At 45.9% G+C, this 24,373-nt stretch overlaps 2 protein-coding genes across 2 annotated transcripts in view; one reads left to right on the forward strand and one right to left on the reverse strand.

Moving 5' to 3' along the window:
• Nucleotides 1-24,373, forward strand: part of LOC119440408 (nose resistant to fluoxetine protein 6) — a 539,389-nt gene that overhangs the window by 306,626 nt on the left and 208,390 nt on the right. The window lies entirely within an intron of this gene.
• The window catches only part of LOC119437155 (importin-8), a 48,985-nt gene continuing 43,323 nt past the window's right edge, over nt 18,712-24,373 (reverse strand). Inside the window, exon 7 of the mRNA XM_037704230.2 lies at nt 18,712-19,045. Coding sequence (XP_037560158.1) covers nt 18,988-19,045 — 58 coding nt within the window. The 3' untranslated portion in view covers nt 18,712-18,987. The remainder of the gene's footprint in view (nt 19,046-24,373) is intronic.

Genomic DNA, 24,373 nt, shown 5'->3' on the forward strand with positions numbered 1-24,373 from the left:
AAAGTTGTTGTCCAACCACAAACGCTTGCGTTAGATGTCTCGAGTTTGCTCGGCGGCGTGGTTAGCATCATCCGCCCGCAACTGCCGCTTGCGATTCTTCGAAATTAAATTGCTCCAAAATTAAGTCTGTCTGTCACGTAAGACAATGAATGGCTCATATCCCCGTTAGCGCGGCCTCCCCATTACGACTGCAGAAGAGCAGTGAAATTCTACGCTGGAATGATGAGCCGCAACGGAGCCAGCTGTGGAAGACGACGACGAACGCGACAGCAATAGTACGAGCGCGTTCCCGTGGCTGCGCCGAGGGGCGCCAATGTTCCAGCTGTGGAAGGAGATGACTCTCGATCCATTTTTGATTATGATAGTTTCTGCGAAAAGACAAGGGCTAAACACAGACAAGCTTCGCTTGTAAAAGAAAAGGTCCCATGCAGGACAAGCAGAAAGTCTTTTCTCTCGTTTTTATTTACCGCGACAGCTGCATGAGGGCCACGCTTTTACGGTGATGTGGTGTTCGCGGGGCGTAACGCGGATCGTTTAAACGAATACAAAACACGAGGAAACTGTTAAAGTGACTGCAGGTTTCGAACCCAAGTTTGGGGGTCAGACTAACACTGTTTCGGCGACTATATATAGACCTCTCTGCCAAAGGGACCCACCCCACGAGGTGATATTATACTGGTTGTAGTGACTCGTGGACTCTGACTGCTATACATCCGTGCATCTGTTTAAGAAGAACGCAACCGGGCATCGTGGAAAATTTATTTCTAAAGAACAAGGAAGAAGAGAAGGCCGCAGTGGAGAGTGACCAAGAAAGGAAAAAAAAAACATATCGGCAGAGCGTGTGTCACCTTTATGAGTTTCGGCAGCATCTCTTTAGGCAGGCAGGCCAGCGCCATTCGAGAGGGCCAGTTGCGTACTCCCATGATCACGTTGACGCCTGCGTTTAAATGAATTCGCCGCCTCGGTCGTGAGTGGCCCTACTTAACACCTGAGGCCTAGGGTTAATTCATGTTGTGTACACAGATACCCAAGAAAGTAGAGTCAGTAGAGGTGGCTACGGCAGGCCTACGGTTGACCCTACGGCTACGGTTGATCCCTAACCGCCGCGGTGGCTCAGTGACTAAGACATTCCGCTGCTGAGCACGAGGTCGCGGGATCGAATCCCGGCCGCGGCGGCCGCATCTCGATGGAGGCGAAATGCAAAAACACCTGTGTGCTTGCATTGTAGTGCACATTGAAGAACCCCAGCTGGTCAAAATTAATCTGGAGCCCTCCACTACGGCGTGCCTCATAATCAGGACTGGTTTTGGCACGCAAAATCCCAGAAAAGAAGAACGGTTGATCCCTAGTCAGGGGTCAACCGCTGCGGTCACTCAATTAGTTCATCTCAACGTGTTACGCAGAGTTTGTACGTTGAACTCCTATCAGTGGCAAGTTATGTTTCATTTACATTTTCTTTAATTAAGTATATGAAGCTTATCGCAAAATCAACAATTGTAAATTTTAATAAAAGAAGAGTTTATTATCCCTGTGGTTACCTTGGCTTAATTGTCTTCATGTGGTTGGCAATGGCGAGCAGGTGTCTCTAAAGCGGCACTAATTTTATCACACTGATACGCAGCAAAACATGTGAGAGTTGAAACATGAGTCCATTCCATGCTACAGAACACTGGTCAAGTGTGAGGTCATTGCACGGTCTTTGGGAGCCTATGGGCGGTTTTTAAAACTTGGGTCTATAACGGCAATATAATTTCAGGTACTGCGCATCCAGGATTCACGGAAACGTTTAGGACCAAGTACTGTGATACATGCGGCCTCGACCGAATTTAATGCTGGGCCACGCAAAAGAAATGCTCAAAATATATAAAACATAACATTTATTCAGAAGCCGGGGTCGAGGGACGGCATATAAATCACTGCATTTCTTGTGACGGCATCTCGTTGAAACGTAAGGTTACTTCTGATTGTGTATTCAGTAGCTCTGAATTAATGGCCACTATTATCGTGCCAAACTGCGTTTCCCAGCCTATGAAATTCGAACACCCCGTGTTAAGAAAATAACGTTTGTTTTATATCGCCGAGCGCAAGGTATAAAAATAACAGTTGGCCGTTGCGACATACAAAAGGAAATTTTCAGCGCGAGGAAGGAGAAGTCGTTAGAGTATACACCACGCTTTCTTTTTTGCTCTTAGCCGCAAGCTTATTGCTGGTAGTATAATGCGTGCGGGCATGCGTTCGCTCCGTAGTTCCCAAATAAATAAATAAATATGATAAGAGCCATAGCTGTTGTAAACTTGCGTCGAGATGAAAGAGTATCGAATGGGTGCTTCGCCAGGCGGTCGCTATAAAGTTTTATAAAGCGGTCGCTATAATAAAACTAGGCGGTCGCTCAGCAAGGCAGATATTCAAGGGGAACCGGAAGTGTAAGCGGAAATGGACCGAGGAGAAAATAGAGGTTCCATAAAACACGCCTACTGTAAACCCGAAATTCAGCTGTAAGCGTCAACAAACCCATAGGAATGGCACGAGCGGTGGCTAGACGTGTTCGGTTCATTCCTGTTCTTGTTTTATAAAGCTCAAGCGATTAGCTGCCCTCATGTAATCCGGGATCACATGTGAAAAGTTATCAAAGTAATAAGAATTGTTTAACGGGTTACTTAATTGTCATTAAAATATCTAGCTTAATGTTTTTAGCACAAACGGTGTGATTTCTTGAAATGTACTGACTGTTGTCATCTGCAGTTTTGTGAAAAGGGCTGCGATATATAGTTACACAAGCGGCATGTTCTTGTGACACCCCCTGCACGTTCCTCTTAAGATATTCGTACTTCATTTCTTCGGAGTATTCGGGCGTCCGTTATTTCCGAAGGGCAGTCTGTGTTTGTCCCACGGACAATTCGACACAAGACTCGGGCTTATTACGTGTGCACCCGGAAGGGAGATCTGGACGCTATAGCTGAAAGTGGCCTCTACACGTTATCGGGTTTTTTTCGTATCTTCATGGACCACAGAATGTTAGCCGACTTGTTATACGAGCGCTGTCGTTTGTGGCAGGCAAGGCAGCCGAGTCCCGAAGTGTTCGCAAAGAAAACCTCACTGTAAAAAATAACGGCAGTTTTTTCCGAAAGGCGAAGCATTGGCAGCGATAGCAAAGTCCAGCGTTGCGACTCCTCGGACGGCGTTTTAACTATGGACGGGTGCGACATTTTGTTGGCGTGACGTAACTCAACTCCCGGAAGGAACAGCGCCCCCGCAGATGCCAGGCGTCTCACAACGCTAGATCTATAAATACCCAAGTTAGTGAGCGGATTGATAGCCGTCACCACACTGCAGCACAACTGGGTGTTGTGGGTTCGGCTCCCAAAGGCGACAAGTATATCCTTTCGTCGACTTTCATTTGCCTTTTCATTATTGTAATTTGATGAATTTCAATTTCAACCATGGTTAATTTCCCCGATGCTTTCCTTGACTTCATTGTCTCTTGGCATCATATGGTCATGATCCATAAACTCGAACCCCCCGGTTTCCCCTCTGATTTCGTTTATATATATATATATATATATATATATATATATACAACGTAGCGTAATATATGTCCTCAGCGAGGAAAAGTTTTCGAAGGCACAAGTGCTGTAAAGCGATGTTTATGCTTGAAATTCAAAAGGCGCGACGCAAAAGAGGCGCAGCGCACGCACCAGCAGTAGAGAGCCTACATGCAAAGCTGTAGCCTGCAGCCGTAGATGCAGCTACAGAGATAAATTGATTGGCTTGCACGCGCACAAAAGGCACGTTTTGTTCGTCTGTAGGCTACGAAGCATTACGCGTTGCTTAGAAATGCCCAGCGTTGCACCCAACGCTCGTTCTTGCCGCTCCGCGCGCAAACGCCAATCGGTAATATGGAAAGTTGGGCGAGTTGGTGATTAATCATCATACCGTATTGGTGAAGCAGCGCACTGACAAGGACAAAGTGGAGAGACACAAGAATAAACGACACTCGCTGCTACTCGCAACTATTTTATTTTAGAACGAACACTTGATCTTTACATACCCGCGCACCCTCCGACGTCAAGGATATGCAAGGCAAGATTAACAACACTTTTACAAAACATATATCCGCGCACACTCGGGCGTCAAAGATAGGCAACATTTCTTACACGCCGTGCAATCCCATCCAATTGTTGTACCCCTAACACATTCATTTTTACAAATTTAATCTAGTGACCTTCCAAAAAGGCGACCTCAATATGGCTCAGAAGAACAGATTGGTGACTTATACAACCCTCTTTTCTCTCGTAAATGTGAAAGGCTTCCACTGATTCCCTGCTCAGCTGATCCTTATGGTGCGAAAGAATTGTAGTGTCATCGTACAGCGGTGAGCACACATGCTGTGCACAATGCCCTTTAATGTGGGAATGAATGTTGCCCCTCATTGACCTTTTGTGTTCCATAAGTCTTGTGTTCACACACCGTCCCCTTTGGCCGATATATACTTTTCCACAAGATATGGGTAAACAGTACACAACGGACGATCTGCACTTGACAAATTCCCTTGTATGATGAATCGTGCACCTATATCGATTTCCTTTTATATTTGTTGAAACTTTACGATCCGATCCCGCACAAATTTTACCGAGTTTGTTAGGTGCTGCAAAAACTACTTGAAGATCGTACCTGCTACCTACGTTTTTTAGGTTATGCGCAATCTTGTGCGCCTATGGAATTGACACAATGTTTCTGCTGTCATTCTCTTTTCTACTGGGCTCCTTCTGAAAGCTATTGCGCTGCGAGTGTCGTGTATTCTCTCCACTTTGGCCTTGTCAGTGCGCCGCTTCAACAATACGGTATGATGACGCCAATCGACAGCGCATGCCCACTCGTTCCCTCGTGCGACTGTACACGACCGTTGCGGTACCGCTGCCGAGACAGCCCGGCTAAGTCAAGCGCGGAATGTACTGAGGAAGTTCGTGGTCGGATTTCGAATTCCGAACACCCGTCTGACGCACAGCGACGTTAAAATCTTAGAGGGACACTAAATAGACAAATATGATTCAATTTAAGCTGACAAGGTATTCTTTCACGACTCCATTTTCGTTCATTTCGCGGTATTATAGGTCGATTATTAGAAGGAAAATGAAAGCCACAGTTACATTTTATTGCGATAGCATTTATACAGATGCTCAAGGCACATTCGTCGGCGCGGCCGTCGTTTCGTACTGGACTGCTGACGGCACCCGCCGTGGTGGCTTAGCAGCTATGGTGCTGGGCTGCTAAGGACAAGGTCGCGGGATCAAATCCCGTCCCCGGCGGCCGCATTTCGATGGAGGGGGAAATGCAAGAACGTCCGTGTCCCGTGCATTGGGAGCACGCTAAAGGTGCCCTGGGGGGGATAATTAATACGGAGTTGCCCACTACGGCGTGCCTGACATAATGAAATCGCAGTTTTGGCACGTAAAACCCCACAATTTGATAATGCTGAAGGTGCATGCGTGGCTCCCGTGGGGAGGGTTAGGGAGCCTTCAGAGATCCAGTTTTTGTTTTTCCAATTTCGCGCTTACAACCCTTTGTGACGTCACACAATTCAATTATTTTATTTGGTTCTGGCCTATTGTGGCTCATTAAGTCTATTTTATTCTTGATAAATTTAGTGGCTGCTCAGCAGGTTTCGATATTGCAAAACAGACAAGCACCGTGCGTAGTTCGCGCGCCGGCGATATTGTTCGCAAAGTATCAAACCTCTATAAGGCGCAAAAGCAGCCAAAATATTTAAAAATAGAGGACGCTTAAGCTCCGCCTTCAAGGGTGGAACGCGATAGGCGTTATCGGGCCACGTTCGTATCGCATTTTTCTTTATGAGTAGGCTTCACTGCAACACAGAACGTAGGGAATCCAGGGGTGCGATCTTGTACACGTTCCAAAATGGAACGGAGGCGGTCCGTTCCATCGAGCCGCACACGATTGGTCGATTTGATCGTCACGGTTCAAATTGACCAATCGTGTGGGGCTCACGGTTCAAATTGACCAATCGTGTGCGGCTCGATGGAACGGACCGCCCCCGTTCCATTTTGGAACGCGTACAAGATCGCACCCCAGCTTACAAAGACCAAGCTTACACCGATCCCCTTAAAGTCAGCTTCACTTTTAAACAGAAATGCATTACTGGGAAGACGTTCTTCTAGGGACAATATAAGTCGTCTTATATTAAAATGTGAAGGCCCTATAGGACCTTTTTTATTATTTTATTAATTGTTTGCTATTCCCCGGCGCCCGCGCGTGTCCAAAAACGCATTAGGAAGTCCAAATCCCAATTTGACCTGCCGTAGGGTGCCTCGATGCCAGCGCCGCCGTTCAGGGTGGTGCCATCCTTTGACCGCACCCGCGCCGCCGCTTTCTCGCTGCGACGCCATCTTGAGTCACAGCGAGCGGTTGCGAGTGCTTGGTGCCGGTGCTTAGTTCGAGACACAGTGCGCGCGGATGCTTCGCTGACGCTTCTACTTGCTGGACAGTGTTCAGCCGCATGAATGACAAGCTTGTCAAGTGCATCGAGTCGACATCACGGGCTGTTGTGTTCCCAAGTGCACCGGATCGACGCGTAAAGGGCTTCGTTGTTTACACTCCCCCCGGGACCCAGAGCGAAGGAAGAGATGGGAAGCCCAAGTAAAGCGGTATCACTGGAAGGCAACGGATAGCTCCTACATTTGCGAGGTAAGTGTCAAGAAAGTTTAGACTATCGCATCGTGTTTTTCATTTAAATAAGAAAGTATTCTCTGATCCTCGCTCACGTACCTACGTTCGCTCACGAACTAAGCACTGCACCGATGCTGTCTGAGTAGCCTATGGTTTGCGAGCGCGCGTCGCATAGGCTTTTGCCGTTTTGATCGGCTCGGTCTATGCGAGTAGTATCCTTATTTTAAGAACTGACGAAAATGCTTCGCCGCGAAATAGCCTTACATTAGCTACAAACCACCTATTTTACTTTTTCACGGGAAGCACACATCGTGTGTCTCTTGTTTCTTTTTTCCCCTCAGTTTCTTTTTTCGCTACTGGTTATTTGGGAATAAAGAACGCAGTGCTTCTTCTGGGGAGAGCGGCTGTTGTGTACGTGGCAAGCGAAGCATTGTGATTTTCTCTATTCTCAGCAGATATCTTGCGGATCTCAGGTTGTTACGTTATATAGCTGATTTTTTAGACGAATATATTTGTAGCGTGGTGCTCGTAAGCCGATGGTCATTCGTGCTCATTCCCGATCGTAGTGGGTACTGTGACGGTCTTTAAATGCCTGTGCACGGTATGCCCAGGTGTAGTAAAGTTAAGGGGCATCATGGGACCAAAATGTTTCGGCGCTTTCTGGCATGGTGTCTATTGTAGCCTGTGCATTTCTTCGAAACGTGTGAAGCGAGGTAATACAGCATTACTTCTGCGAAAATTTATTTTTAAGCACTGTAATCGGTTCTCTGTATTTACAAGGCAACTTTTCATATCAATAATCACTTTTGTTGTTTTACTTGTACTTAGAAACACTTTGAAGAGGACCAGTACGAGGGAAATCGACAGGATGGGCGCCGTCTGTTAAAGTCAACAGCCCTACATCATCATGGACTATATTTTCGAAGTGAAAAAACATTGCTAATCTGTATTTGACTGTCTTAGTTTCATTTACGGTTTTTGTACGCGATATGTATGCAGTGTTGTTTATTTTTTCAATGTAGTTATCAGTGTTCTAATGGTTATTTATAAAATGTTCTGTACTCGCCATCGATGTGTTTGGCTGATGCGACGTATTCGATGGTAGCTGATGTATTCTGGCTGGTATCTTGATTAAGTTTACTTGCGGTTGCGTTTTCTTGTTTGCAATCTTGTTTTCGATTTATATTGTGTGTAATAAGGTTGATGTACTCACTTGAACCCCCCCCCCATGTAATGAATAAATTAAAAAAAACTCTCACTATCCCGAATTGTGTGTCGAGCCTACCTTGCAAATTTTTTTTATCTCGTCTTTCAACATAACCTTCAGGCGCCACACAGTACATATCATTTTTCATGTACATATCTTTTTCATGATTGATTGTACTAGACATTATTAGTAAATGTATTTTGTGCATCGTTTGGTTTCTTGTGTGTACTACGCAAGATTGACACAGACAAGTTACGTTACATGTTTCTCTACAGCACTAACTAAACCTTATTTTCACATCGCAGTTATTTTTACACCAGCTTAATCCTGTCAGCGCACAGTTTTGTGGGCAAAAAAAAAGCAAAATTGCACGTAGATATCGTCAAATAATTGCAAGGAACGCGAAGAGCACGCGCAACGCAAGGGAAACTAACCGCCGTGCGCGAGTGGCTGGCTACGGTAAAGGAGGCGTGACGTGTAAACCAAAATACAACAGCGAAAAAGAAAAACTTCCACACACAGGGGGTCGCAAACCTTATATACCAAGCATCGAAGCGCAAAAAAAATAAAAAAATAGTGCGTATTTCAAACATACACACGGCATATTAAATGTAAATTGAATTAGGCAACTTGGGCCATGTTCCCGGCGCTATACATTTACGCCTTGGACCTTCGACGAGTTAACGGCTATTGGTTATAAAGATGTGCAGATGCGATACCGATACAAAAATCCTCATCAAGGCAAAGCACTTGGAAGTGTGCCACGAGTAACACTATTTATGAACGCAAGCGTAGCTGAGTCTCAGCTCGTGTGACTCAATATGGCGGCGCCAGCGGGGTTGTCTCCACCCTGGACGGCGGCGCTGGGCATCGAGGCACCCTAACCTGCCGCGAACGCGAGCGCCATCTAGATAGGATTTTCGCAAGTAACCTACCCGAGCGCGCCGCTGTTGATACGGTAGAAATGCTGGGAAAGGGGTTAGTGTTTGAGTTTCTTCGTAACGGAATTATGTGTTCTCGTACATTCAAATTACAATGAGACGCCACCATGCCTGTAGGTTGTGGTTAAGTCATACTATACCATTTTTCTGACGGATTTTACTGTAAGAAATTCAATTTTTGTTCACTAACACCTTGCGCCACGTGGAGGGCCTGCGTGGTCAGGGTGGTTCGGGGGAATTTTCTCCGCCACGGACACCGGCCCTTACGCCGACACCGACACCGAATTTTCGGCGACATGGGACCCTTAACGCTAGCGCGTTAAAACGAAAGACCGCGTGACCTTACTCGTGAGTGCTCTTGAGGAGGTCGCGCATAAACGCCTCTGCATAAGGCGCACTGTCTGTAACATCACCGATTATGTCACGAACAGTGTTCACGACTGCATTGACCTCCAAAAAGACATTTTTGTCACTCTGCAACTGGTTCAGAAACAATACGCTACTCTTAAATGCTTTCAACACTATGATATTAAGTTATACCCGGAAAACACACCATGTGCAATTTTCATACAACCTTCGGGATGCTCCAGCGCCCAAAAGGTCGATGAAATGAAAGATATTGGGGTGTATTTCGACAAAACGCTAAGCTTCTCTTCACACGCTAAATATACGGACAGCCTGACCTTCGCGCTCTTTGTATTGTTTGTGGTATAGCGCATGACTTCCACTCACCTGTTGCTTTTCTGAAGTATTCTACCGCGTGCCTTCCACAACTATTCGCAACTCAAATGAACTGCAGGGGGCGCTGCGAAAACTGGCCGCGTCTGGCTACGCTGTGCAACATGGCGGTTATACGGAGGTCCCCGCGTCGCCGAAACCGCTGTGTTTGATGTACAGTACACTGTAGTTTGATGATTTTCGTGCAGTGTCAAGCCGGTTTGCGCTGTTTTGTGTAAGGAAAACGAGTAGCTTACGCCGGCCAAATCATTTTAGCCGATCTGAGAGAGGCACGGTGGGTAATGAGGCTGAAGTGGTCGCACGGTGTGTGCAAACATCTGGCGTGACAGCGGACCCGCGCGAGATTCTGATGAAAATCACGAATGTATTCTTGAACCCACTGGTCGTGGAACTAAGTACTCGTGCACTATTGGATGGCCGGAAAATTACAAGCACGTTTCTGCTGCTTTGAGTCACTGTTAAGGCGTGGATAGATAGTCCGGTGTTTCGAGCGTGCGAGACAGCGGCCGGCGAAGTTGGATACGTCACGCTGGCCTCGCCAGGATTGCCGAAATATTACAACCTGCTCAGTTTGGTACGTCTAACATGGCCCGCAGCAGCGCACCGACTTTATCGATCAGCTGTTGCCGCTGTAAATGCGGATAAATGCGCAGCCGGCGCACACTTTCTCATTGTTGTTGCCACATTTTCGTTCGGCGAAGGCGCAAACTCTGAACGCTCTTTTCAGTCCAGAGAGCAAGCGAACCTAAAATCAAGCTTTGCACTTTATCGCCAGCACGCACTACGAATCTGTGGCGAACCATTTTTTCTCTCGTAGAGAACAAAACGATAAATAAGAAACTGAAAGATCTGCTATACTACAATAAAAACACATTTGCATACCATGTACATGTATGGCTTGTGCTGCGTGGCCTGACCATGATTGATTACTACCCGCTGTCTACGAACATGTCGCTTATGGCTGCTGCGTACTAATGAAATAAAACAAATGTATCTGTGTGAATTAATGTTATCTAAGCTACTGCATTATGAATCTAATCAATTTTTCATGTTATTCTATAATTTACGTAGCCTGCACTTTAAGTGGCCAAAGCTGTGTTCGCCTCTGACTGCCAATTTCCTTCAGACACTGATAAGAGATACAATTGCTTTGATAATTACGCATTTTCAAATGAGCGACTACTAATTTGCACTAGTTACACGGGTAGCGTGTCCAGGTCGCAAGGAAGGCGTACCGCTATGCCACCCCATAGTTATTTTGCACGCTGGCGCGTACATGGTGTGTTTACATAGAACGATTTACCGACGTTACCCGGGAGTAACTGAAACTCCCATGTAACGATTTTCGCTGATGTACCATACTCGGTAGTTCCACGTTGTGCGCCGCATGTATCCGATATAACAGCTTTAATGAAGGAAAGCTTGAGTACCGCGGCGACATTTGCATCATAAACTGCATTACCACGCCGGCTATCACATGAAACTGCATGTTGCAGCATGCATACGCTGAACGTTATCACGATGGCAGTAACAACCTCAACGCAAACTTCCCGAAGTTCGCTGTAGCGCTTTACCGCAAACATAGTACAAGCAACAGTATCGCGTTCTCTTCATACAAACAACAAACCGAAACTCGCCTGAAAAAAAAAAAGAACTTTCTCGAGCAAGATGTTGCGAACATAACAATTGCCGTTGTCGCAGCTTATGATAAGATTCGCAATCCATGTGGCTCTTCGACGCCGCAAAACTGCAAAACGCAGCATAATTCCACGGCCGTGCGGAGTTTCGTTGATGGTGACGCGCACCCGATCGCAGTGCGAAGGCTACGGACGGAGCATCTGCTCCGACGCTCCGACCTCCGTACGAGGTTTCCGGCGCTCGCCGCTAGGTGTCGCATGAATTGCTGGAGTCGACAATAAAGTCGGTACAACTTTAGAAGGCAGCGGCATTTGCCCCTCAAAGGCAGATGCACACGAGCCTCCACCAATAGGCGCGCACTTCAGGTGACGTCATGAGCCGGACGGCCGGCAACCCCGCCGACGGCGAACCACGACCTCCTCTATAGAGGAGGTCGTGCGGCGAACATGCCTAACATGGCCGCCCTCGCTTCGAACTGGGCCGAGTCGCGTTAGCTGTGTGCGACTCCCTTCGTCATAGTGAATTCGAACTGTTTGTGGTGGTCTGTCATGCCGGAAATATTATTGTGATCTTACGATGCACAATTTGTGCCGCGTGTGTTTGTTCTGAGCCGTAAGCCGGCGAAGTAAGATTGCAGCGAACATCGGTGACGCTGCGCTGCGCTTCGTTTGGAAACAGGATCCCGCGGCGACATACCGCTGCAAACAAACATCGTGCGTGTTTGTTCCGTGGTGTTTTGTTTTGCTCCTAAGTGAAGTTACGACGAGGAGAGTTTGCCAAAGTCTGGTATCTACTGTGAGCGGCGGGTGTGTTTGTGTACTGAGCCCCTGCGCTTCTCGTCGGACGTGGCGAAGTGATGGAGCAAAACCATTATCAGGATGAATGAGAAAAGCCTGCGCGGATGAAACCAACCTACGAGTTGCTCAACAGAAAAGATTTGCGAAAGCAACCTTCAATGCAAATATTCGTTGCTGCCAGCTCAGCGCGCAAACGACCGATCGTTGGCAGCAGTGTGATAAGATAGCCGAGCGTCTAGCACCGTCGTTCGAGTGTTGTGTAGCACCGTCGATTGATTGCTTTCCACCAATGCTAACACTCTGTGACTAAAGGCTCATTCACACCGGCGACTGACAGTGGTCTCGCGACCAAGTTGGTAGCAAAGCGACCAGTCGCAAATGGTCGCTTTTCTCGAAAAGCGACCATTTTGAGCCAGTCGCTCACTGCTCGATTTTTCAGTCGCGCGACCGTGGTCGCAAAGCTGTTCAACCAATCAGCGCCGCGCCGAAAGTGATGTGTGTCGTCGTACACGCCAAATGCAATGTCCGCGTCACGATATTCAGGCTACAGGCCGGTAATTGGTGTCTTGTCTTGTGATTCTGGGACGCAGCAGTTGCAGCAACGTGTCGAATGTACGCGGTCGCATTCGCTGGAAGCTAAACAGCAGGAAAAGAAAGCACAACACAAACCCTTTTTCCAGCTGCCGTTCGTTCGATGAACACGCCACCCAAAGGTGAACAGCGGGTGAACAGCTTTGCTTTAATGTTATGCACCGTATAACACGCAATGCGAACTAGAAATTACAACTTGCTCTCGATAATACTCGTTGTCATGCGCACTAAGTTCGGGCAGGAGGCGGCTTGCGTGGCTGGTCACTTCACGCGAGCGGAGGCACGGGCGCACCCACGAGCGTCGCGTTTTCTTCGGAGGCTTCTGCGCTGCCACAGCTGACACCCCGGCGGAGCACATCAGCACAGGGACGACGTCTTTCTGTTCGCTCGAATCAAAATCCAGCCATCGCTCGAATCAAAATCCATGGCTGTTGGCGGAACGCGAAACCAATTTACACAGTGCCAGCGAAGTGCACGCTAACTGCGTAGATCCCAAGAATTCTCGCTGAAGAACGAGAATGTCCGGGATTGCGACTAGCAGGTCACGCTCAGCCGGGCTTGCCGGTGTGAACATCAGTCGCCTTCAGTCGCTTTTTGTTCGCGAGTCGCAAATGGTCGCGCGACCTCCTCAAGTCGCCGGTGTGAATGAGCCTTAACACGCGCTGCTTGAGCGAATGTCATTGGATTATTAACGGTCAGGTGCTTGGGAGCAGTGTTTGTTTCCTTAATGTCAGCCTCAGTTCTAATATAAAATTATGACTGATACGCTGGTGCCGTTACAAGGGAGGTTGGCATGAATTCGCGTCGCTGTGTAGCTTAGAACTCTTTCCTCACTAAACGCGCCAGCTATAGAATGCCTGCTGTGACACAATCGCGCATAAGTTGTGCTGCCAGCGCTCGAATTGCTTTCCCACAACACAGCTTTGCGCTGCTTTTCGATTGTCGTGATATGTCGCTAGCAAAAAAACTCCTATGACAGTGAAGGCAACACAGCCAATATGTACATTAAAAAAAAAGTACGACAAAGTAGGCACAGCTGCTTGTGAACTGACTCCTAATAGTTCTACTCGCGTCTGCGTTAAATGTGTGTGCGTGTTTTCTTGAGTGTTTGTGTATATTTATTATTTTCCCCTTTATTGTATTTTAGATCTTAGTTTTCGCGCTCGCATTTGTGTGCATGTGTGTGAATATGTGAGTGCATTCGTGTGTGTATTTGTTTATTCCTGTATCTGTCCTTTTATTTTTGCGTTTGTTCTTGTAAGCATGCTGCAGCCACATCTTTCTTTACAATTTCATTAACTCGTCTCACTCAAAGCACCAAGTCCTGTGAAAAGCAGGGCTGGCCTCTTCGATGTCATTAAAACCTTCCTCTCTCGTCTACCTTGCCTCTTCAGTCTGCCATCTTGCTCTGTTTTCTCCTACTATTCTGACCTTGCTTCTTGTGCTGTTGCCGCAACGTGATTAACCAACTTGCATGCAACTAAAGAAAGTTCTATCAGCTGTGACATCAAAAACATTGAGGTCGGGCTAATAAATTCCCTTATTTGGTTGGCGTCAATCTCTAAGTCCTAATCAATTTTCCCAACCAGACAGGTAATTCTGTCGAAATATTTAGCTTCAAAATGTTAAAAGCATCACGTGGCTTGCACAGTTACTTCGTCTCTTACCCCTGTTAATGTGTTTATGCATCAGTGCATAGAGCAGCTTGCCAGAAGTGCACATGAAAGGGTGCCATATTGTGAAACAGCACCTTGCTATGTTGTTGCATTCAGTCCTAATAAACAGATGGTTTCGCTGCCCGTCACATGTGGTGGTACACATATATAACATTGTGCAGTTGGGTATCATTTCCTGTCTTGACGCTTTCATCATTACAAACGCAGGTTCTAGTGAATGGAGTCCACCAAAGCAGTGCTGTGAGAGCTTTTGCAACTTTCACCATTTATTACTTCACCAATATCACTGTCTGAATCTGTCCGTCACTTTGCCTACGGCTTGTAATGAACAAAGTGACTCACTAAAACACATTCAACTTTGCTGAGCATTTTTCCGGTACGTAAATATGACAAAAAATCCTGGCAAAGTTAATCACATTAATAATTGTGCTTGCATTCACGTTACTTGCCCGAGTCAGATTAATAAATTAAAAATTGGCTATGAGAACACTTCAATTTTCAGTGCAGACTGCTAACGGAGCCATAAAGCGTGCTCCGGAAGCGTGCTCCGGAACACCGCAATGTTTCACTTTAGTTGTAGTTACTATGCCAGAGCTGCGGTCTAAGTTTCACGCCGCTAGTAAAACGCGTTAAAGACACCCCGAACCACTTGCATAGGTGATCTATTGTAAAATGTGCATTTAACCCACGAATTTGTACCGTTGCCAAGACATTACCCATAATGTGCCCCTTATTTCCCCTAAATATTAATAAGGTGACTTGTTTAGTTCACCGAGGACACAGGAGAAACAAACTACAAACTTCGTAAGACGCACGAAAATAGGGAAACTCGAAGGTTCGTTAATCATTGCCATTTGATCTATTGAAAGCAGAAACCTTGAAGTTGGACAATTAATTACACTTAAGGTTCTCCCTGTTTTCGCAGAATTTGATGTTGGCATCTTCTGCTGTTTTACAAATCTGGAAAATACCTCAAAACGCGCCAGTATGCAAGCCCAGCTAATGCTGCGAAGCCGACCCTGGGGCGATGCGGTTGGCGTAACTCTATTGGAAACATCTTTGGTTTTAAATCGATTGCTGAGCAATGCCTAATTTTTCGCAAGTTGCAATTTAGGCACTTATACCGATAACGGTCTCAAGCTATATGTGGCGTCAAGTTTCATTTGACTTGGTGGATTTTTTTCCTGGGACACTTTTGGACACGTTATTCAAATACATGGTGATTTTTTTTCAATTCTGATTGCAGCAGAGCGAGAACTCATCCGCTAATAGCACTCTAGTGGCATATACTCTAGGTATCCCGCTATATGTTAAGTCAAGCTTCGTTTCATTTCGCTGGCTGAAGTGTTTTTCCTGGGACGCTTTTTTTCGGCTACTATGTTTTGTTCGGCGGAGCAGCACTACACGGGCAAAAGAGTCGCTCGTCGTTGCATTGAAGGGGAGCGTTCGTCGATCATGTTAAAACTGATGGACTCGAATATGCAGCAATGATGCACATCCGTACGCAGATAAACAAGGAAAGATGACACTACCAGATCCTGCAACAAGCAGCGAACCGAATGGCTTTATGGAATGACATTCAAGCATTATGCCTGGCTATACGCGCACTATTTTTTCTCTCCGGCGCATGGTAAAATGTTTTATTTGGTATTGGGAAAGATAAACATTGCATTCTATCTTAACTAATGAAAACCAATCAGTACGTACACTGAACTATTGAACAAATAACTAAGTAATTACATAATACAGCTAATTAATAGGACTATAGTCACTAATGATCACTACTTACTGAAATACTAAGTTCTCTTGGTTTTACACACCTGTAGTGTCATGGATATCGAATGAAATATCTTAAAACGAGTAATTCAACAATGAGCCTTGCTGGAAAAAAAATATTAAATTAAAACGCGATGAAGTGGACGAGCATGTCATGAACCTTTTACTGGCTCGACTCGTGAGGCAGAATCGGCACAGAGTTCCCCTGCACGTGGAGCGGCTTGTGCCGGCATACGTAGACATGGCGTTTAAGATGATGTTTCGACTCTCCAGAAGCTCAGCTACGGTTGTTGTTGGGAACTTGAAATGTCAGCATTTTACCCACAGGGCTCGCATGCATGGACGGAAGCAGTTGTCAACTCGGAAGACGGTGCTGATAACGTTCACATACCTCGGCACGCAAACTACAGTGTACGCGATTGCTGACAAATTTGATGTATGCGAGTCGAGTGTACACACCTCAATCCTGCGTGTTCTCCACTTCCAGATGTTTGTCAGCGCTACAGAGATTCAGTGGCCCGACAGCAATGACATTGTACGAAACAAGGGGGCATTTCGAGCGCTCTATTACCGCAGGGGCGTGGAAGCCGGCCTGCCAGATGTCGCTGGGGCTGTCCACGGATGCCACATCCGAATATCAAAACCCTCCGAGCCAGAAGAGAGCTACTTGAATAGAAATACTTTCCATTCGATAATCTTATAGGCAGTCTGCAACGCCGACATGATGTTCACGCGCGTCTCCATCGGCTTTCCTGGCAGCGCAAACGATGCTCGAGTACTACAGGAAAGCTCCCTTTTCCGACATACAGAAACGACGTGCGAATGTAATTAAAACTTATCTGTATGTTGTCAGTTGCAGCCAACTGCAATTAAACTGAGCGGTCGCCAATGATAAGTAATGATACAGGGGAGGCTAATCTATAATCAAGTTTGTTAGATGATTTCTTGAACAATTCTCATAGTAGCATAGGTCTGATTGAGCTGCGGGATAATTAACCCTTGCAGGAGGGTATACCTGATCGGCTACTGTGCCTATCCATTGCTGCCCGGGCTGCAGATCCCGTACCGTCAATGCGGAGCGAGCTGGCAGCCATGGATGGATGCCTTCAACGCAACCCACTGCAAGCAGCGGTTCGTGATCCAGGGATCTTTCCGCCTTTTAAAGGCCCGCTTCCGACGACTTGCGTAGTTGATGCCGCTACCAACCCGCAAGCTCTGGACATCGTCATGGCGGTCTGCGTCCTCCACAGTATTGCCCGCAGAAGCGGCGCCGCTGTGGATGACGAGGAACCGGTGGACAACGGAACAGATGTTTCGTCTAATGACCGAGGCAGCGAGGTAGAGACATTGGTCCTTGCAACAACTGTTGGCGACACCATAGCACAGGCTTGACGAAGCATTCTCGAAGTTTTGTTTGTTTTGTTTGAGTTACGTATTACGGCTATTTTGGACATTTGATTAAGCTTTTTAACATCGAAGCTGTTTAAGCCAGCCGTAATTTGTGGTGCATAGCCATGGTAGCCATGACAACCCGAAGGAGGAGGAGGAGGAGACAGCGTGCATGCGCACGCAGTCTCCTCCTCGCCAGCTCTCTGCCTTCCCGACCCCTGCCTCTCTTCTCTCCGCGGAGCGGTGAGCCAGGAAAAAAAAGGGAAAAAGCTTGCACTAGGCCGCGCAAAGCTCAAAACACAGCGAAGGTGGGCGATTGATATCGAGCGGCTAGCCTCCAACGCGTTCGGCGTCGGCAAACAGCAGTGTTCTTGGAACTGTGCTAACCTTGGCTAGCCTGCCTGCGTTTGTGGCATGCCAGGAACGCTCTCGGTCGTACGCGCCTACGCGTCCAGCGCTAGTCACGCGAAATGTCGCGAAAGGGAAGGTACCTCCGAAAATGATCACTCGAGAATACCTTCCTACATGAGTAAGTAAGTTAAACCAAGTTAAGTCCTAGCAGCAACCAGGTTCATACTTAGCAGTAGCCGCCAGTAAGCTTCGCTGTGCCTAAGCGTTGCGTGACCGAGTGCCATCTTGCCTGATTTTTTTATTGTACACTAAACAGGTTTATGGTTGCTCACTGTTCATGTCGTCATTATTCATATATACATGATGTCATCACAAAATGTTTTGTACGAAATTTTCATAAAGGCACTTTCTTTATATAGTACTACCCCCATTGCACATGGTATGAACACGCACTCCCGACCATTGTCTTAAGGACAAACAAATGGCTAGAAAGGAAGTTTAAGCACTAAAACATGTGTACACGTCACGAAAACGCATGACAGTTTTATGTTTGCGTATACGCACAGCGCGCTCTTAAAAGTGAGGATGACACTTTGTTCTCACGTTTATATCGGGAATTTCTACAGTGGATATAGTTACTATATAGCAGTTGAAATTAAGGTTAAAACGAAATTGAAAATATACATTTATCTGTGATTAATGACTATCAGGAATAAATTACAGCACAGGTTAGTGAAATATATATGCAGAGCAACGGGAGATACGGGAGCAACATAGAGCAATAAATAATGCGCACATTATACAGATCATTTAAAGGAAACAATAAAACGGATTTCGAATGCGCGTTGTAAGAATACAGGAAACTATGTATGATATACAAGAAAATGACACTGCACTTCTTGATGGAATAGAAAAAGGGGCGATCATATACATTTATTGCAAACAAAAATATCACATACTTATACGGTGAAAGTTCTTGGTGAATAGATACAAAAACAAATCGGATTCAACGGCAAAGAAATTAGAATACTTGTCATCAACTGTCTGCCAAGGACAGTGAGCAAAATAACTTTCTATAGCAGCCACAACAAGCCTTGCAAGTAGCCCGTCATGCCTCGCCCTACTGGCCATTACTGTTTCCCTTGCAGGACCTCTTCACCGGTGGCCTGCATTTGGTCTATTGCGTCGTTCCTGGCCGACTAGATCATGTCGGAAGTTGCCGGCGTATCCTCGGCTGATACTGGCTGGGTTTGTGTGCTGAAATCAATAGACTGCATAATCAATACAAGGTAGTCTACAAAGGCACATTTGGGCAACAGCATGTGTTAACATTTACCAGTGCCAGTGCACGCAACACATAGCCTGCCAAGTGATGATAACCCAACTTGCCGCCATAGATAATTTGTTACCTATGCATGCAGTACGTGTCTTCATAATTGCAAACATTGCATAGCAAAAGTGAAGCAAAGATCAGGATTTTTTTTTACTAGTCAATTAGTGGTAAAGGCGGCATGCCTAACTGCTTGTCAATTCTTAGAATTTGTGCTCATCCTGGAATCAGAAACGCGCATGCATTTCATAAGGGAATATGCCTTTAAATACAAATATATGGAAGTGATTTAAACCTGCCATTCTACAGATATCAAGAAATAGGTGTCATGAGCTGATATTTTCTTTATATGTATACAGCCACATCTGCCACTGTGCCTCTATTCACTGACATTTTGCAACTGATTCTTTGAATGGCATATGTGCAAAAAAAAGCAACAAAGAAATACTGCAATGAACGCTACTATAAAGATCAGTTGAGCATGCATTTCTTGGCACGTTCGTCGTACATTCAGGATTTACTGCTTCTTGTTACAACTCCAGACTCCACCAGGTACGTTGGGTTGACAGCGAGTTTTTTTCAAAAACCTCGCTGAGCTCCCCAGATATTATAAATCATGAAAAGTAAAGGACAATATTCCTTGTATGACATATTTTACCCCACCATTATATACGCATGCGGGTTCGACTCCGTGCTGGTTTAGTGGTCCCATCAAATTTCACAATTCATTACGTCTACATTAAGCACAACTGCATGCGTATCAAATGAACTTTATATAAGCACACATGTGCGCCTTAAATTCTCGCACATCGCAAAATAAATGTCACGTAACCGGCTCAGCTTCTTTTTTCGAGTTGGCTGACAGTGATATGGCTCGCGGAACTCAGTTGGCAAATACGGCACGAGTGCATCGCCTTATACGCCGTAACAAATTGCATATTTATTATATTATGCAAGTCAAATCGATGGTGAACGCACCCATCTAGCCGACAAACTGATAAAGAATTACAAAAAAAATAAGAAAATTTAGAACTAAACGACGATTTAGAACATACTCCTCCATATCGATATGACTTTGCGGTCATTTCCTGAACGACTATCGTGGCTTTTCGCCTTCAAATATGCTTCAATCTTTGCTCGGAGATTATTAATCAATCATGAAAAGTGAATGACAGTATTCCATGTCTGACATATTTGCAACACTATTGTAGCGGTCCGGGTAGATTAAATAACCACCAGACATAACTTCAGCAAGACGGGTCTTATTTAATCTTATTCTCCGCCAACCCCTCTTCTTCCTCTTCTTTCACATTTCACAAGTAGTCCGCTTCACCCTCCCCAGCTTCTTTTGTTTACACCTCCTGGTGTAATATTTGGAAACGTTTCCGATTGAGGCGCACTCTGTGGCTCCCAGGTACCAAATAGTCTTCAAGACACCGTGCTGCGATGCCGTTTTAAGCACGGGGAAGGGTTCGTAAAACGTAGCGTTGGTACTTCCAATTCATTTCCTGACGAGGACTCGGTCTTCCAGTTCTAATCTGGTATGTCGTTATTTCGCCTCTTGTCGAAGTTCCTCTTCGTGTGCTGTCTTTAGGCGTCTTCTTGTCTCTCGTTTTTCTTGACTTCAATAAGTGCAAAAAGTTTCTCCAGAATGCCGAGTTCGCAATCCTCAGGGAGAGTAGGCACAATTCCAGAGGTGGCAAAGAGAGGACTTCATCCGAAACCACGTGTATAAGAACGGTTGTGATGTCTTGTAGCAGCCTCGAAGCAGCACTTCCAGCCACCTCGGAATTTTGGGTACATCTTCATGTATTGCTTGATGTCCCTTATAGCCCGTTCAGCAAGACCGTTTCCTGCAGGATGATAGGGTGAGCAATACTTTACTGTAATCCCATGATCTCGTGTCCAGTTGACTAACTTTTTGCTCCGAAAGGCCGAGCCATTGTCACACACTATCGTCTTTCTGTTTTGGAAGCATTCAGCTTGAAAAAGGGCAATGACACTATTGGCGTCTTCTTTTTCTGCCTTGGCCATGATCTTTCTTCTGCATTCGTCGATACTGAGTAAAAACGCTTGAGTTTTCCTTGTGCCTTCTCCCTTTTTTTAAAGTTCCGCGAAGTCCAAGTTAATGACTTCAAATGGAATGCGTGAATGCTTTGGTGTTATCATCACATCTGTCGCCTGTTTGAATTTCACTTTGTTCTTTTGACATAGGTGGCACGTGTGAATGTTGTTTCTGATGTCGTCCTTCATACTTGGCCAAGTAAACCTTTTCAGCAGTTTGTTGTAAGTGCGCCAGAAGCCGTCATGTCCCCCCGACTTTGAACTGTTGTGGTATAGTTGAAGTATCTTGGGAACTATTGTCGATGGCACGTGATATCTTCCGCCCACAAACTTCATTTCCTCAGTGCCTTCCCACACCTTGACGTGATTTATTTCTTCTGGGTGTTCGCCTGTCTCGTGGACAAGTAATCTAGACATGGCGTCCGCATCTGTCAGTAGTGGGTCAGGCCGGTGTGATACGTCGAAGTCTAACTGTTGTAGGGAATCAACTCATCTCGTGATTCGACCCTTTGGTTGTTCCATGCCTAGGAGATGAGTCAAAGCATGATGATCGGTAAAAATTGTGAATTTCGCGCCTTCTAGATAGGTTCTAAAATATTGTACAGCTTTTAAAACTGCCACCGCTTCTTTTTCTCTGGTAGTATAATTGACTTCAGCAGGTTTCAATGTATAGGTGTAATATCCAACGACAAGGTGCTTTTCATCATCAGATTGTCGTGGTGAATTCTGACATATAACTGCACCCCTTGCTTAGTGCGACGCATCAGTATTGAGCACGAAAGGCAAGAAGTCTGGTATGCTTAGGATGGGATCTGACGATATCAGTTCTAATAGTTCGCCATGGGCCTTTTCACACTCCGGATCCCATTGGAACGGCACGTCCTTTTGCATCAAGCGTGTAGGATACCTGGTCTTGACCGCGTAGTCTTTGATGAATGACCTGAAATGTCCAGCAAGGCCTAGAAACACCCGGAGAGAGTGGACAACGTACGGTTTCACCAATTTTGAAATTCTCTCAACAGAATTGTGGTTCGTGCTTTTAGTAGACCCATCGAAAACCCTGCCGAGGAACATAACTTTCTCTTGAAAAAAAAAGCGCTTTTCTTGAAGTTGACTTTAAAGTGGGCGTGGCTGAGGGCACTCTGGACTTGAGAATTTTGGCTGAATTTCACTCAGCCAAGAGGTAGAGTGGCAAGATGGGTGAGTGAAATTCAGCAGTGCACTTTCGAGGTAGCGCATCGCCCAGGCCAAAAGTACCAGGACGCAGATGCTCTGTCTAGATTTCATGTACCAAGAGAAGTTACCCATGAAGAAGTGAATTAGATCAAATTGTGGGAAAGAACGCAAGACTTGAAGATGCAAAGCAGGAAGCTAGAAGTGATACCGACCATACTACGACTCTACCACGACAGTCTGGAGTCGGGAGGCCATGATGGATTCACTAAAACATTCAGAAAGCTAACGCAAATATTCACTTGGAAAGGCATGAAGACAGATGTCGCTAAATACATAAAGACGTGCCACAACTGCCAACTTTGCAAAGCTAAGTTCAGAGCGCGTGGAAACAAAATGGTCACTCCAGAATACTCGAATGTATCCTTCGAAATACTACATCTTTATTTTGATGAACTCAAGAAGAAGGGCGAGGGAGTCAAAAAAATCGCAGCATATCCACGAGGTGAATGATGATGATGAAGCGAAGCTCCGGAGGGATCATCGGTAAACCGTGAATACTCCCGAGTAATTCGCCCAGTATATGATCAAGTAAACACGTGAGAAACAGTGTCTGTATATATACAATACGTTTTATTTTCTTAGACGCTTCTTCTTAGATGCTTGGTTTGCGGAGTCCCTTCATTACCACGGCTTTGTGGTCTGCGAAATGAAGGGATAACGGTTGTATAACGCTGCTGCTTCGCGTTCGCGAACGCCTGAGTCTTCGCGCCGCAGCCGTGCCGCTTCTGCCTCTCGTTCTCGCACTAAGCGGTCTTCGCGCCGCTGCCGCGCTGCCTGTTGTGAAGCCGCGGACTCGCGGGCTCTCACCGCGGAATTCTGCCTGCGAGCGCGCGCCGCCGCCGCCTTCCGTGCTCTCCGCTCCACAGCCTTGTCTTCCATACGGCGACTCCGAGCAAAAGAGAAAGCGCGCCAAGAGCGAGCACCTTTTATTATAACACCCCTATCGGTAACCCGTCGTATAGATTGTAGGTTTTTCTCATCAACTATACGAAAAACTAGTGCCATCTAGTGACATTATATACACCTATATATAGATGATGATGATGATGATTTATTGGCATCCCCTTTGAAACGGGGCGGCGACAAATAGTCACCTAGCCTGCTTGATTTAATCAGGTATACTATACATGTTCTTTATCTTGCATTTTTGTATACCTATCATTATTTTTCTTTTTCAAAAATTTACCTTGTACCGCTGCCTATGATTTTAAGAGATCAGGTCGCATCCATCTTTTCCCTACTTTTTTTCCACCAGTACTCTAATCGTCTCTTGCTGATCTCTACGGCTGATCTGTTTATGTTTCCTTCCACTTTAAACCCAAGCGCTTCTGGGAGTTGCACGTTACCTACGGTTCTCGCTGGGTGGATCCCGTCGCATTCCATTAGGATGTGCTGAGTGGTCTCTGGATCTTTACTGCAGCATACACATGTCTCATCTAATTCCGAATATTTGTTCCGATATGTTTTCGTCCTTAGGCAACCGGCTCGAGCCTCAAATAGCAAGGCACTGCCCTTTGTGTTATCGTACAGAGTTTCCCTTCTAATTTCTTTCTTCTCATTCTTGTAAATCTCCATTGTCCTTTTCGTTTCCATTCTTTGCATCCAATTCACGGTCTCTATTTCTCTCACTTTCTTTCTGATGACCCCTGGTTGTCTATTTACAGTTTCGATTATCCTGTACTTGGTTGCCAATTTCCTTGACCTCTTCCTCCATTCTGTGTCCACGCTTTTCATGTAGAGATACTTGTGCACTTTAGCTGCCCATTTATTTTCATCCATGTTCCTGAGCCTTTCTTCAAAACTAATTTTGCTTTGTGCTTCTCTGACTTCAAAAGAGGCCCAACCCATGTCTCCATGCACTGCCTCATTTGTCGTATTACCGTGTGCTCCCAAAGCCAACCGGCCTACTGATCTTTAGTTAACTTCCAAACCCGCCAATATATCCGATTTGACAC

Source organism: Dermacentor silvarum, chromosome 1 (assembly GCF_013339745.2).
Source record: "Dermacentor silvarum isolate Dsil-2018 chromosome 1, BIME_Dsil_1.4, whole genome shotgun sequence".
Taxonomy (NCBI): Eukaryota; Metazoa; Arthropoda; class Arachnida; order Ixodida; family Ixodidae; genus Dermacentor; species Dermacentor silvarum.